General features: G+C 56.7%; 2 protein-coding genes across 2 annotated transcripts in view; one reads left to right on the top strand and one right to left on the bottom strand.

The window, feature by feature from the left end:
• PLOD1 (procollagen-lysine,2-oxoglutarate 5-dioxygenase 1) overlaps positions 1-3317 on the bottom strand; it is a 29572-nt gene extending 26255 nt beyond the window's left edge. The window contains exon 1 of the mRNA XM_053660283.1: positions 3152-3317. Within this exon, the coding sequence (XP_053516258.1) occupies positions 3152-3227 (76 nt within the window). The 5' untranslated portion in view covers positions 3228-3317. The remainder of the gene's footprint in view (positions 1-3151) is intronic.
• A 4092-nt stretch (positions 3318-7409) lies between these two features.
• KIAA2013 (KIAA2013 ortholog) lies at positions 7410-13398 on the top strand. The gene is made up of 3 exons (XM_037165673.2): positions 7410-8639; positions 10517-11370; positions 12697-13398. Exons 1-3 carry the CDS (start codon positions 7607-7609, stop codon positions 12712-12714), a joined length of 1905 nt encoding a protein of 634 aa, XP_037021568.2. The 5' UTR covers positions 7410-7606; the 3' UTR covers positions 12715-13398.
• The last annotated feature ends 843 nt before the right edge of the window (positions 13399-14241 follow it).

The raw sequence follows: 14241 nt of genomic DNA on the forward strand, positions 1-14241 counted from the left end.
CGCTCAGAAAGCCAGCCCTCCACAGAGACTCCCTGTGGGTCACCCCCGACCCAGCCTGCAGAGAGTTGAAAAAGACCTTACCACTTGACGGGAGCTGGGGCCAGGGCCCACGTGAGGCCTGACCCCCAGGGCCTCAACCCGCCTGACCTACTCCCTGCCCAAAGTCCAACTGTGGTTTCCTCGGTGAACCATCCTAATCCAAGGAGAGCAGAGATAAGCAGGACAGCAGACGGAGCAGCAACAGACAGATCACTGGGCAAATAACGTCCTCTCTGCACCTGTCCCCTCCCTGGGGAACGAGGGCAATAACTACTGTAACGTGCCTTCCTCCAGGGGCTCCTGTGAGGGATAACGAGCTAATGTCCATAAAGTATTCAGCGCAGCACCTGGCAGAGACGATCTACCCATTCTTGTCACAGGAGGCTCCCCTCAGAAAGGGGACTGTGTGAGGGCAGGGACCACCCTGGGCTCAGGGGTGGGGAGGTGCCCTTCCTGGGAGAGAGAATGATGTGGAGAGGCTGAGCCAGGGGGTTGAGAAGGCTGAGAACTCAAGCTGGGTTCACTGCGCTCCAGCTGACATCCCTGTGTCCCAAACGGTGCCAGCCCAGACCAGGGCTGGATGGTAGGCACGTGGCCTTGACTCTCAAGGCATGACACACCCAGTCTGCTCTCTGGAGAGACGGGGATGAATGAAGCTCCTCCCCCAGCTTCCTTTCTCACCAGGCCTTGACCGGAAGCCATAAACTGGGTCAGGCAGAATGGGCGGCCACGAGGACCCCTGTGCTCGGGAGCCAGCCTTGCCTCTCCAGACTTAGCAGCCTTGGGTCTCAGACTCTCCCCTCCCGGCTCATCCACGTCCAGCTGGGCCTGCCTGACTCCAGGGACAGTCCCGTCTCCTGCAGTGTTAACAGCATGACCCGGAGCCCCCACCCAAGCCCAGCCGACATCCCTGGAGCCTCGGATCTCAGCAGCTCCAGGCTCCGGTCCTTCCCTCTCCACACAAAGGCCTGCAGGGAACGTCGTGCGCCCTGGGAGGGAGCTAGGAGCCTCTGCCGAAGGGAGAAAGGGCCAGTGGGTGTCTGGATGCTCCCTGCCCCTAACTCTACTGTGTTGAAGGCCTTTTCTGTCTCCCACATTGGTCTCGGGGTTCCCCCAGAACAGGGTAGTATCTCCTCCCTCAGGTACAAGCCTCTCTGGAAATAAAAGGTTGTGTCTCCCCCATCACGTGGGCATCCACTGGGGTGAGGAGCTCTGCATCCCCTCAGATTGGGAGCCCCCTAAGAGTGACAACTGCCCTCTTCCTCTCCATGTGCTGAATCCATGTTTGGATGAGGGTGCACAACAGTATCTCCCCCCAGCACTGCATGGCGAATGCCCTGCCCCACCCCAGAGGGACACCCAGTGCGGTCCCCACGCCTGCCCCAGGGGAACCCTCCTCTGCAGCCACCCCGGCCCAGCCATCTGCGCTGGACTGGGTGTCCCAGACACCAGGGACAAGCTGGAGTCGCTGGCACTGCTGGGGCACCCTTTGCCTGACACCAATCAGTGGGCAGCTTGGACAACACCTGCAGGAAACACTGCCGCCCCGCTCTGTCCTCGTGGCCGGCAGGCTGCGGGGCTCACCTCAGCTGGGTCTGCAGGAGCTGCGCAGGCTCTCCCAGGCAGTGTCTCCAGACCACGGCCCCTCCCCCACCCAGAGGAAAGGTTCAGAGAACGGGCAGGGGTGTCTGAGTTCCAGTTAGTGACTTGACTTTCAATCAGCTGTGGCAACCCGAGACCAGGTGTTTAACCTTCTGGAGCCTCAGTCTCCCCATCTGCAAAGTGGGCTAATGATCCCTTATCAAAACAGTCTGAAGGGAGCAAGGGAAGCACAGAACCTCAACTTGGGAGCTGCTGGAAGTTAGCTCCATGCCTGGGGACCCGCTGTCCCTTCTTCATCAATGAATGCTTACCAGCTACTAGGTGTCCTACCTGGATGATCTCAGCGACACCCTGAATCCTGCACACTCTGTATGGGCTGCCTGTCTCTACTTTGCCCCTTCCATCACCTGCTGAGGGTATGGTCAGGGCTGAGGGTCAAGGCACCTAAATCCTTGTCACTGGTTTGGTCCCCTCCCTGACTTGCCTCTCCAGGCTTTGTTGTGGGGGACTGGAATTTCTGTCATGGGATGACGGTACGGGGTGGAGGGAGGTCTGGTAAACAGCGGAGGCCCAGGGAAAATAAAGGCTATTCCAGGGTTCCTGGCTCCCGGCCAGTGAGAGGGCCCAGGCCACAGGCCCTTTGCACATGCTACCAGCCCAGTTCTGTGCTCAGCACCTCCCTCACTGGATTTTTTAAAATATTTTATTTACTTTTAAAGATTTTATTTATTTAATTTTAGAGAGAGAGGGAGGGAGCAAGAAAGAAACATCAAAGTGTGAGAGAAACATTGAATGGCTGCCTCTTGCAGGCCCCCAACTGGGAACCTAGCCCATGCAACCCAAGCATGTGCCCTGACCAAGAATTGAACCGGTGACCTTTGATTCCTAGGCTGGTGCTCAACCCTCAGAGCCACACCATCCAGGAAAGCTGGCAGCTCTGGGCCAGAAAATGCCTTTAAGGGCAAACAGCTCTGCAGTGCGACCCACTCCTTCCACACCCCACGGCAATTCAGCTCTCCCATCCCCATGATCTGTTGGCTGGAGGTGGTCTCTGGAACCAGAAGCACCTGGGCGTTAAACCCTGGTTCCAAGGCCCGCGAGCTGTGTGACCAGGGGCAAGTGAATCCACTGTGGAGCCTCAGTTTGCCTATTGGGAAAATGAGGATCACAGGAGGACAGACACCTGAGGGCTGCCATCAGGTTTAACTGATGCCTGGCCCGTAAATGCTCCCCAAGTGGTAGCCACTGTCATTATTATCAGTGCTATTATTTGTCCCTCTGGGTGCTGAACAGACTTGGGCTGTCTCTTTCCTCCTAGATGTGGTAACCACAACCTCCTAGAGGGGAAGTGATTTGTCCAAGTCATCAGCAAATCAGTGGACAAGTGGCCGGAACCCAGACACCCCCAGAAGCCCAGGCCTCCTGTAGAGACAGGTCCTTACCGAGGCAACCCTGAAATCAGCCCTCCCACCCCGGATTCAACCGCTTGTCCCCTGGGCCGCGCTCTCACCCTCCGGCTTGGCGTCCTCCTTCGCTTTGGCCAGAAGCAACCAGCCCAGAGGGACCAGGAGCAGCAGGGGCCTCATCGCCAGGGTCTGGGGACGTCCGGCCGGCCCCGCAGCACTAGCAGGATAGAAACTTCGCGACGAGGCCGTCGGTCCCGCTGCCACGCACTGGACCCGCCCCGGGGGCGGTGTCGCGCCGCCCCGCACCCCTCCCTGCCGCCCGCCCCGGGGGAAGGATTTTCCTGCAGACTTGCCAGAACAGAGGCCTCTTTAGTTGGAGCAGTTCCTCTGGCGCGTCCCCGCGGCTCCCGGGTCCTGCCGCCGACCTGACCTCCTCGCTCCCTTCCCAAGGGGGCTGCACTACGACCGGGAAAAGGAGGGAGAACGGGGCGAGGCAACGATTTCTCTACCCCAGATTCTGCGCCAAGGCTTGATGGTATCAATAACTGTGAGCCCCAGTTTCGTCGCCTGAAGTGGGGATTACAATGGCATCTGTTCATCGGGTCTTGCACAGGTTAAGGAGTGTTACCTGTAGCTCACTTAGAGCAAGCAGCGCGGCGATAAGCCATCAGTGAGACTCGGCTCTTAGGATTTCCTTAGTCCTCTGGTAAACCCGTGGGCGTGTGGGTCTGAGCCCTGAGTTGGTGGCGGGGGCTGCGGGGAATGTGTTCAGAGGCATCCACGGCCCTGCCGAGATTCTGCTGGCAGCTGGAACCCTGGAGAAAGCTTATCACCACCCCGCAAAAAAGGAATCAAGCAATGTGCCTTTTTGTCCCTGGGAGGCAGCGCTGATGAATGAATGGTTGGGAGGAAGGGAGGGAGGAGGGAATTATTTAGGCCCCTTCACAGATGGGGTCTTCTCAAAGCCCAGCAAACCACTCGGGGTCTCTAGAACAAGGGTTCCTGGCGCAGATGTCTGCCAGGAGCTTCCATCTCTCGGAAGAGTCACTCAGATCCAGGGGCCTCTTCGAAGCAGACTGGCCTCCAGAGGAGCGCGTGGTAGACAGGGCACCCCTTTAGGGGAACAGAGCGCGTAGAGGAGAGGAATGTCATTGTCAATAGCCACACAAAGCAGGCCACAGGTAGGCGCTGGGATTAGAGAAATCAATGGTACCCGAGACGGCTCCCCCAAGGGAAACCCACTTCTGAGATGACACATAGTGGAAGAAGCTATGTGTACATCGGACCCCTCAGTAAAAATATGCTTTTATAAAGACAATGTTAAAACGACAGCCAAATGTTTACAGTGATTACACACACACACACACACACACACACACAAAATTATATTATTGCCAGGTAGGGGTTTTTTCATTGTTTTTATGATTTTTTTTTACAATAAGTATATATACTGTTTGTCCAAACCAATGCATGTTACTTTTAGAAGATAGTTCCAATCTCTGAGAACCAGAGAAAACATCTCATGGTACTGAGATTTACTCGTACAGATGGTGCAAGCGAGGCCCAGAGGGACCCAGCAACAAGCCCGAGGTGCAAGGCAAGTAAAGGGAAGAGGCTTGCCTGTGATCCACGGCTTCTACCACCCAACTGGGACCCAGGGTCGGGAGTTTCTGCAGCTGGGGACAAGACTTGGTGCCCAGGTCCACCGGATGTTTTTGAATTCAGAGGATGCACACTAAAATTCCAAACCCTTTGAGGAGGAAATGGAGGGATGAGCAGAGAGGAGGAGAATGCGCACATGTCGGGCAGGCTGTTTTCAAAGCTCCGTCGCCTTCCTTGCTCACGACAGCCTTCCAACGAGACGGGGTTGCCCCCAGTTGTGGAACTGCAGCTCGGAGAAGTGAGTGAATCAACCTGCTCGGAGGCACACGGCTGATGTGGGAGCCCAGTAAGGGAGGCAGCTGTGGAACCTGGCTCCAGCCTCCTGTTTTCTGGGGCCCAAGGAGAACCTCAGTGCTGGTGTTCTGTGGACCGAAAAAACACCTTGGGCAGTGGAGTTCCAATGACCCAAGTCCCCAGAGCGGGGACCAATGTGGAAGGCTGCTGGCCTCCGCTGGAGAAAGGGCTCACCTTGGGGAAGTCTGCCCCCACCACACCCTCGGTGTCTGTTTCTCTCTCCCTTCATCAAACTGCTGGAACCTGAACCCCGTCCAAGCTTCATCCAAAAAGACAGCCTGTCTCTTTAACCAGGGGCGGCTGCTGCCCAGATGTTACTCCTGGTACGTGCAGCACACGTTCTGCACACTTAAAGGTGCAGGACCCCACTTTCCTGGGAAAGTACAGAAAGGATTACTGGCCTGGAGGGCAGTTCCACGGGATCTTTTCAGAGGACAGTCACACTGTATGCTGCCACACAGGCTGGCAGCTGGCCCTCAGTCCCCTCCCTCTTCACACCCATCAACTAATCCCACTGGCACCAGCCCCTTTAATAGTAATAATAATAATAATAATAATAATAATAATAATAGAAATGGAATTTCCAGCTGTTTCCCTAAGGACAAAAAGATGCAAATGTAAATTATATGCTACAAGTTCTGCGAAAGAAAAAATATACACTGTATGTCTATATGTCTGTGTACGTGTAAGCGAACAGAGTGTCTGGAAGAATCCAAAGAACTGGTGGCAGGGCTCTCAGTGGGGGCCCCAGGAGGGAGGAAGACGATTGTTACTCTTCACCATTTTGCACATGTTGAATTTCGTATCATGTATCCTGTTTCCCAGTAAAAACAAATCAAATAATGAATAGTTATTTTGAGCCAGGCACTATGGTAAATGTCTCCTGTATTTGTCCGATTTAAGCCTCAGAGCAACCTTTCTCTGTCTCAAGATCCCCATGTTACAGCTGGAGTAACTGAGGCCCAGGGAAGTTAGTTGACTTGCTAGCAAGGGGTGAGGCCAAGACTCAAAACTCAGACAGCCTGATGCCGAGGTCCTTACTCGTGACCCACTGGCTGTCTTGTGGCTATGTTGCTGACCCTTGGCTTCAAGTCCCTCCACCCTGGGGTGTTTGAGAATGGCCAGGGGGTTCCCTGAAAATCAACCTTCCCTTTGACTGGAAATCTGTTTATAGAAATTGCTCCCCCCAAAAAACTCACAAGTGGGCCAAGACATATGCCTATGACATGGATGTTTGTAATGGTGAAAATAACAATACGGGTTTACAGTTAAAATTACTTACTATGTGCCATGCACCTTGCTTGCTTTATCCGCAGAAACATGAGAGGCAGGGTCTGCGGTCATTGGCATTTCACAGGTGGGATCACCAGGGTCTGGCCTGTTTTCACTTCACTGTGTTCTCGAACATACGCTTCTGCCTGCTTCAGGAGGAGGCTGGGTGGCTCTCTTAACAGCGGCGCATGGATTCCTGTGCGGCCACAAACATATTCTGTGGGTTTTGTGATCTCCCAGTGGTAGCTAAGAACTTTGTGTTTGTGGGTTGATAAAAACCTTGGGGGGGGGGGGGGGGGGAGGGAGAAGAGAAGGTACTGTAGGATCACCCGGACAGACACCTTTCCACACGGCGGCACAGGCCCACAGACTCATCAGACGCACGTATGTGCTCACAGCCCACAAGAAGCCACTCGAATGCCGGTTTAACTTCCAACAACTGGGGAGCACTGTTGGGCTTTGGAATGCCCAACAACCACCCCATTGTCCGCCCCTGTGCTCATACTGATTTTTTTTGCAAAATGTCTCGTTTGCATTGATGACTCACAATTTTAGGGCATTTTCAAAGTCTGAGACTATATAGTGCCTTATGTTATTTAATAAGTTATAACTCAGAGTCGACACGAAGACGACTTGTGGCGGCAGAGAAATGGCCGGTGGTGGGCTGGGTTTGCGTCTGGTATGCGGCACATGCGGCCAGACAGTCGGGAAGAGTTGTCAACAGGGTATTTGCTAGGAAGTCTAGTTTAGAGCGGTTACTCCTTTGCTCTTTTCTTTTTTTTCTTTCCTTTTTGTACTGTTCTGTTTGCAATGAGGATCATTTTTGCAGAAAATTTATTATTATTATTATTATTTAAATCTTAGGACTGTTGAATCCATTAGTGGCAAGCTGGGCCCAACACAAGCTCGGTTTGGCTGACTCGGTGTTTCTGACAAGTGAGTTGGGTGCACCTCTTGCTCCTCCTCTCCGCGCCAACCCTCCCTCGCTCTTTCCTTGAACTTCACTCCATCTGCCCGGGAAGGCGCGGTCCAACCCCACTCCTGGCTCCCGTCCCTTTCCCGCTGTGGCTCCGCCTATTTTCTCTGGCCCGCCCCTCTCTCCTCCCCCTCTTTTCCATATGTCGCAAAAGACTCGGCGGCCCTTGACGGCCGGCGTCGTTCGACAGTCCCCGAAGAAGGAGGAGGAAGAGACAGTGGCGCCTACTGCGGCGGCTGCGACGCGGTCCGTAGTGGGTGCGGCGGTCCCGGTTGGACAGTGAGGCGCGGGCGGCCGGGCCGGTAGGCTGGGCGGCGGGCCCAGCGGCCGCCCCCACGCCGCGCCCGGCGGCCCGATGTGGCTGCAGCAACGGCTTAAGGGGCTGCCGGGACTGCTGTCGAGCAGCTGGGCCCGCCGCCTTCTCTGCCTGCTTGGCATCCTGCTGCTGCTTCTGTGGTTCGGGGGCTCCGGGGCGCGGCGAGCGGCGGGTGGCCTGCACCTGCTGTCCTGGGCCCGAGGCGAGGCGGGCGCCGCCGAGCCCTCTGCCTGCCTGGAGGCGGCCACCCGTGCCTGGCGCGGCCTGCGGGAGCGCGGCGAGGCTGTGCCGCTGGGTCCTGGGGTGCCAGCCCTGGTGGCCAACGGCTTCCTGGCCCTGGACGTGACTGCCAACCGGCTGTGGGTGACCCCTGGGGAGCGGGAGCCCGCCGTGGCGCCAGACTTCGTGCCCTTTGTGCAGCTGCGCCCGCTCAACGTGCTTTCTGAGGCTGGCGAGTCAGTGCTCCTGCTGCGTGAAGGGCTGCTGCGCCGGGTGCGCTGCTTGCAGCTCGGGACCCCAGGTTCCGGCGCTGCAGCGGCCGCCCCCGGGCCAGGCTTAGCCTCTGGCCTTGTCACGGGATCCGGCCGCGACTGTGTGCTGCTGCAGGAGGACTTTCTGGCCCACCGGGGCCGACCCCACGTCTATCTGCAGCGCATCCAGCTCAACAACCCCACGGAACGCGTGGCCGCGTTGCAGACTCTGGGACCCACAGCTGCTCCGGTCCCCAAGACCTACACCAGTACCCTGGAGAAAGTTGGAGACCATCAGTTCCTCCTCTATTCGGGCCTGTCCCCGCCTTTTCCCACCGGGCTGGTGCACCTGGTGGTGGTGGCCGCCAAGAAACTAGTGGACCGGCTCCAAGTGGCTCCCAAGACGCAGCTGGATGAGACGATACTGTGGGTGGTGCATGTCTCAGGCCCTGTCAACCCCCAGGTGCTCAAAAGCAAAGCAGCCAAGGAGCTCAAGGCGCTCCAGGACATGGCACGGAAGGAAATGCTGGAGCTCCTAGAGATGCCCGCAGCTGAGCTGCTTCAGGGCCACCAGCGCCTCTGGGCCCAGCTCTTCAGCCCAGGTGAGGCCTGGCAAATGCCTGGTTCAAAGTCCACACCTTGCAGCAGGGTGAACATGGTCCATCCTGGAGATGTCCCTCCAGAGCCTGCTAAGGTGACAGTGAAAGGGAGCGGAGGGGTGGTTAAGTCTTGGGCATGGCGTCTGACCTGGGGCTGATCCCGGCTGCCCCATTATTTAGTGCCTTTGTGACCTGGGCCCGCAGCCTAATCCGCCTGGTCTTGTTTTCAGTAATAACAGAGGCACCTACCTTGGAGGGCGTGTATGAGGTCCTAATGAAAGAATGCGGGTAATGGGTTGGTCTCGTTATTATTTGTTCTTGTAGGTGAGGCCTGACTTGAGCGGAGTGGTTTAGAGGGTCGGTTTGTAAAGGGGAAACAAACAGAGAGGCCTGGTCAGCCCCCACATTCTTTTCTCGGTTCCCTGTAGTCTGGCTGGTGACAAGCATGGGCTCACGACACCCCTGGAGGCTGAGATGTGCCTTAGTCACTGTGGCTGCTGTTTTTCCACAAGGAGCTAGTGGGGCCTCTCAGCAGGCGGGATGTTCTGTCAAATGAAAACTGTCCCCCTTGACTGTTCAGAGAAGAAAGTCCTGTTCTAGATGCAAGAGAGATTTTGGTTTCTGGGGGTGTAGTCTGCATCCCTACATGTAACTGCTCAGGGGTCTTTCATTCATTCAAGTGTTCATTGAGTGCTTTTGCCAGGGTCTGTTCTCCCGTGGAGAAGACGGAGTGAACAGAACAAAGTCCCTGCCTCCGTGGTGCTTGCTGGAATTCTGGGTGGGAGGAAGATGAATATTAAATTCGAATAGATGAGTAAGCTAGCTTTCTAGAAGAAAAGGTACTATGGAGAAAGTGAATCTGTGATTGAGGGTGACTGAGAGGGGCTGGAAAGGGTAGGGGTGGGCCTCTGTTTGGCTCCAGTTGTCACCAGGCCACTTGGAGGAGGAAACACGCAGCAGGCCAGAGCCCCTGAGGCAGGAGAGGTTTGGTGGAGTCCTGAGTCCTGAGTAAGGGGAGGGTCTTGGGAGGTGAGTTCAGACACGGGAGGCCAGACATCGGAGGCTCGAGCTGGCCCGATCCTACTGGGTCTTGTAGGCCTTAGTGAGTTGGTGGGGAATTCTGTTGTAAGTGGGATGGGCAGCAGGGCAGAGACAACATGTGGTACATGCTTCTAAAGGTTCCCCAGGCTGCTCTGTGCAGAGTATAGCTCTACGGGGGCAAAAGTGAAGTGTGGAGCCCGGGTGAGAGAGGCTGGGGCTGGGACCAGAGTTGTGACTGAGGAGACGGAAGTGGGTGGATTCTGATACCATTGCAGGCGGAGCTGCCAGGACTTGCCAAGGACTGGCTGTGGGGAGTGAGAACTTGTGGGGGACTCCTGATCTGGGGGAAGGGCATGAGAGGGTATGGACACCGGAAAGAATTCAACCATGTCAGGCTCAAAATGCCCGTCAGACGGTCAGAGGGAGACACCGAGTGGGCGGCCCGCTGGCTGAGTCTAGAGGTCGTACAGATTGGGGAGACCCTGGGCTCAGATGCTGCAGGATTGGGGGGAGAGAGATGATAGAGGGGAGAGGCCTGGGACTGGCCAGGGTGCTGGTGACAGTGTTCTGGGGTGGGACTTCCACTTGGCTGCAGACTGTGTTCTTTCAGGACCCGGCAAGAGGCCTTTTAACAAGATTTTAGGTTTCAGGCTCACAGGGCTCAAGCTGGTCAGGTGAGGAAGCCAGGCAGGATGACTCTCACTCCAGGGGAACTGGAACTGCCACTTTCTTACCTGGGGACCAAAACTTTGTGCCTCTGCTGCTCTTGATCTCTGTTTCGTAACCTCAGCCTCCCGTCAGGCCATCCCCGCTTAACGCGTGACCTTGTGGTGTTACAGGTGTGGAAATGAAGAAGATCACAGATGCCCACACTCCGTCTGGCCTGACCGTGAACCTGACCCTGTATTACATGATGTCCTGCTCCCCAGCCCCACTGCTCAGCCCCAACCTGAGCCACCGGGAGCGAGAGCAGATGGAGTCGACACTCAACTACGAAGATCACTGCTTCAGCGGCCACGCCACCATGCACGCCGAGAACCTCTGGCCCGGCCAGCTGTCCTCCGTCCAGCAGATCCTGCAGCTCTCCGACCTGTGGAGGCTGACCCTGCAGAAGCGCGGCTGCAAGGGGCTGGTGAAGGCGGGCGCCCCAGGCATCCTGCAGGGCATGGTGCTCAGCTTCGGGGGGCTGCAGTTCACCGAGAACCACCTGCAGTTCCAGGCCGACCCCGACGTGCTGCACAACAGCTACGCCTTGCACGGCATCCGCTACAAGAACGACCACATCAACCTGGCCGTGCTGGCGGACACCGAGGGCAAGCCATACCTGCACGTGTCCGTGGAGGCCCGCGGCCCGCCGGTCAAGATCTACGCCTGTGAAGCAGGCTGCCTGGACGAGCCCGTGGAGCTCAGCTCCACGCCCCAGGGCCACACCTTCTCGGTCATGGTGACGCAGCCCATCACGCCGCTGCTCTACATCTCCACCGACCTCACGCACCTGCAGGACCTGCGGCACACGCTGCACCTCAAGGCCATCCTGGCCCACGACGAGCACATGGCCCAGCAGGACCCCGGGCTGCCCTTCCTCTTCTGGTTCAGCGTGGCCTCCCTCATCACCCTCTTCCACCTTTTCCTCTTCAAGCTCATCTACAACGAGTACTGTGGGCCTGGGGCCAAGCCCCTCTTCAGGAGTAAGGTATAGAGCCCCTGTTCCCAGCACCTGAGGCCCCGGCCTCCTGTTCGGTCCTGCTCCAGGGCGGGCTGAAGCCGGGGTCGCCATAGGGGTCCTTCTAAGCCAGTTCCCTCAGCCCTCAACACAGAGAGAGGAGCGAGTGGGTTTTGAAAGGACATTAAAAAGTGACTTGAAAGGAGACCATAGGAAAGGACAGCTGTGGATAGATGAGCTCGCTGGCCTCCCAGGGGTGTAGGCAGTTGTCCCCCCGTCCCCACCCCAAGTGAATCTCAGCATCTGTAAATAACTGCAGCAAAGTCCTAGGTTAACCTGAAGCCTCCTTCTAAAGTGCTGGTGGACGCCCCCCCAACCCCTGAGGGCCTGTTCACTGCGTTGAGGGGGCGGCCCCTCCCTGTGGGCTGGCCCAGGGGGTGGTCTCGTCTGTGCAGGACAGGGTCACTCCCTTTGTTTTTGCTCAGACACCTTTGCCCCCAGGAGCCTCAGTTTTGACCCCAGACCCATCCGGAATGCGTCTCAGGACAGCAGGACTGGTGCCTCAGAGGACGCCACCTCTGCCCCTCCAGCCAGTTGCCTGGGCTTTTTCACCGCCAGGATGTCTGGGAGAAAGACCAGGAGGGGGCCCGTTGTTGGCTGTCAGGAGAAAGGCTAGACAGGGAGCTGAGCTTGTCTTCTGGCTGCCGTGGAGTAGAGGCATGTGGCGCTCTGGTCTGTGTTCCCAAGTGGTCGAAGAGCCAGGGGCCAGCGCAGAAGTGCCTCATCACTTTCCTGGAGGGCTTTGTGGCCAGAACTTGGAGAAAGAAGTACCATGCGACCTGAAGGAGTGGGAGGCAGGTCTGAGCTCCTGGAAGGACAAATTGAAAATCAGATCAAAAAGAAACCTGCAGACACCGTCTGCAGAGCCGTCTGGGCCGGCTGCAATAGAATAGCCGCGTGGGCGGCAGCCGCCCTGTTTAGCCCGAGGCTGCTTCTCCCTGCTGGTTGGTGGGTTCTCTGCTCTTACTGTGGCATATGCCCGTCCACCGCTCTTCCCCACACGCTCGGGGACGAGCCACACTGCCCTCATACGGTACTGCCCCATGTCCCTCAGCTTACTCGTGTAGAGCTGGTCTCGCCAGAGCAGAGCCCGGCCACCACTCTGCACCAGACCACTAACTCCGTGGTAAGGGGTAGCTCCAGCCTGTCACTGGGCTGGGAGCTGCCTGCCTGTGCAGATCGGAGCCTGGGCAGGAGCCACCATGGCTGTCCCCGTGGCCAGCTTCCCTTAGTGCTCCCGTAGCTGTCCACAGGGTTGGCGGCGAGCAGTAACGGCTTGTTTTGTTGATTGAACAGGAAGACCCCAGTGTCTGAGTGAGCTGGCAGTCCTGCTTGCAGCCACCGACTGCACAAGACGCCCAACACTGACCGTCCTGCTGCTACGAACAAGGGATCCTTTGCAAGCACCCACCCTTTCGTGCCTTGTTGGGGACACCAGTGACGCAGAGGCGCGTGTGGATGTTCAGGAGTTTACATAGGGGAGGGGAGGGGAAGGGCCAGTAGATTTTTTGTAAGCTTTCGACTCAATAAAATGAACCTATATGGAAAATACTTGAAATTGAACTCACTCCTTCCATTTTTCCCCTTTCCTCTGGCCCAGGTACTAGACCTCTTGAAAAGACTCTTGTCTGGGAAAAATTGTGGGTTTTTTCTCCTAATTTAATGTGTTCCTTCTCAACTGAAGTTTTAATTTATTGTGGAGATTTTGCTGGACGGCCTTGGCATCCACTTCAGACAGTGAATCTTGGCGGTGATTTCTGATCTCGCTGCCCGGGGTAGCGTCTGGGGGCCGTGCTCATGGCCTGCATGTATGGCGTGGGTCTCGGGTCATCCTCAGGTTTGCACATTGTCTCTTTCTTATGAGCCTGTGGAGGTCTGTGATTTTGTATTTCTGAGCTTCAGGGGAAGTGTTTTAACTTTCTAGTGATTGATGATTGTTGGGTTTTAAAATACCAAAGCTTTCTTTTCTGTTTTTAAATAAATCTCTTTCAAACTTCATGAGCTGTTTGTGTGTGGTTGAAACCTTTGGAGCTACCCTCCCTCCCTCCCTCCCTCCCTCACCAGACTTTCGGGGGGGTGTCTGAAGCAGAAGGGCCAGCAGCCCAGCCCCCAACAGGAAATCTTTTCCCACGTTTCCACCCGTCAGGGGAGTCCACTCAGATGTGAAGGCGGCCTCTGGTCTGCTCCCCCGGGGGAGGGGGCAGTCCAGCTCAGTGGGCTGCTGGAGCAGCACCATCCTGGTCCTTTCCCTGCTACTGTGCCCCCTCCCACTACCTGCCCTCAATAGCCTAGATTGGCCTGCCCTGGGTTTTGCTGTCGGGGCAGCAGGGAAAAACCCTGGGTGGATTTCTGCCACTTGTTCCCTAAAACTAAGATTTGACCCTTGCCTTTATGGGGAGGAGAATGGAGCTGCCCCCCACACCCAGCTGGGAGCCAGGGCATGGCAGTCCACCTGGGGAGGCTGTCCTTTTAAGCAGCCTGACTCACCGGAAAGCCAGGTTTCTCTGCCAAGGAGCTGAGCGTCTGGCCCACAGCAGATGGCTCGGAGAGAAATAAACACAGGTCAGGCTTGGCTACCAGCTGTCCTGGTTTCCTAGTGGCTTCAGCCCCACGCACCTTCCACTCCTGCTCTGGATAGTGCAGAGCTCAGAAATACCTCTCCCCCCTCCCCCGCCCCTCCTAGCCTGGGTCATTGGCTGGCTTGCGCATTTCGGGAAGCAGAAACTTCATGGGGTGCGGTTGGGTGTGGCTGGCGGTATGATATGCCCTCTAGTCCCCTCTAGTGATCGCATTACACAGGAAGCTGTTTGATACAAGAGCCACACTTCGCCACCCCACTCC

This window comes from Artibeus jamaicensis, unplaced genomic scaffold (assembly GCF_021234435.1).
Source record: "Artibeus jamaicensis isolate MK-2021 breed Jamaican fruit bat unplaced genomic scaffold, CSHL_Jam_final scaffold_847, whole genome shotgun sequence".
NCBI classification, from domain to species: Eukaryota; Metazoa; Chordata; class Mammalia; order Chiroptera; family Phyllostomidae; genus Artibeus; species Artibeus jamaicensis.

What these genes read in the sequence shown, in the direction of transcription:
- KIAA2013 (XM_037165673.2), top strand. Translation starts at nt 7,607, where the DNA reads ATGTGGCTGCAGCAACGGCTTAAGGGGCTGCCGGGACTGCTGTCGAGC. An exon ending in GGCCCAGCTCTTCAGCCCAG is followed by an intron (nt 8,640 to 10,516) that starts GTGAGGCCTGGC and finishes GTGGTGTTACAG; the next exon opens with GTGTGGAAATGAAGAAGATC.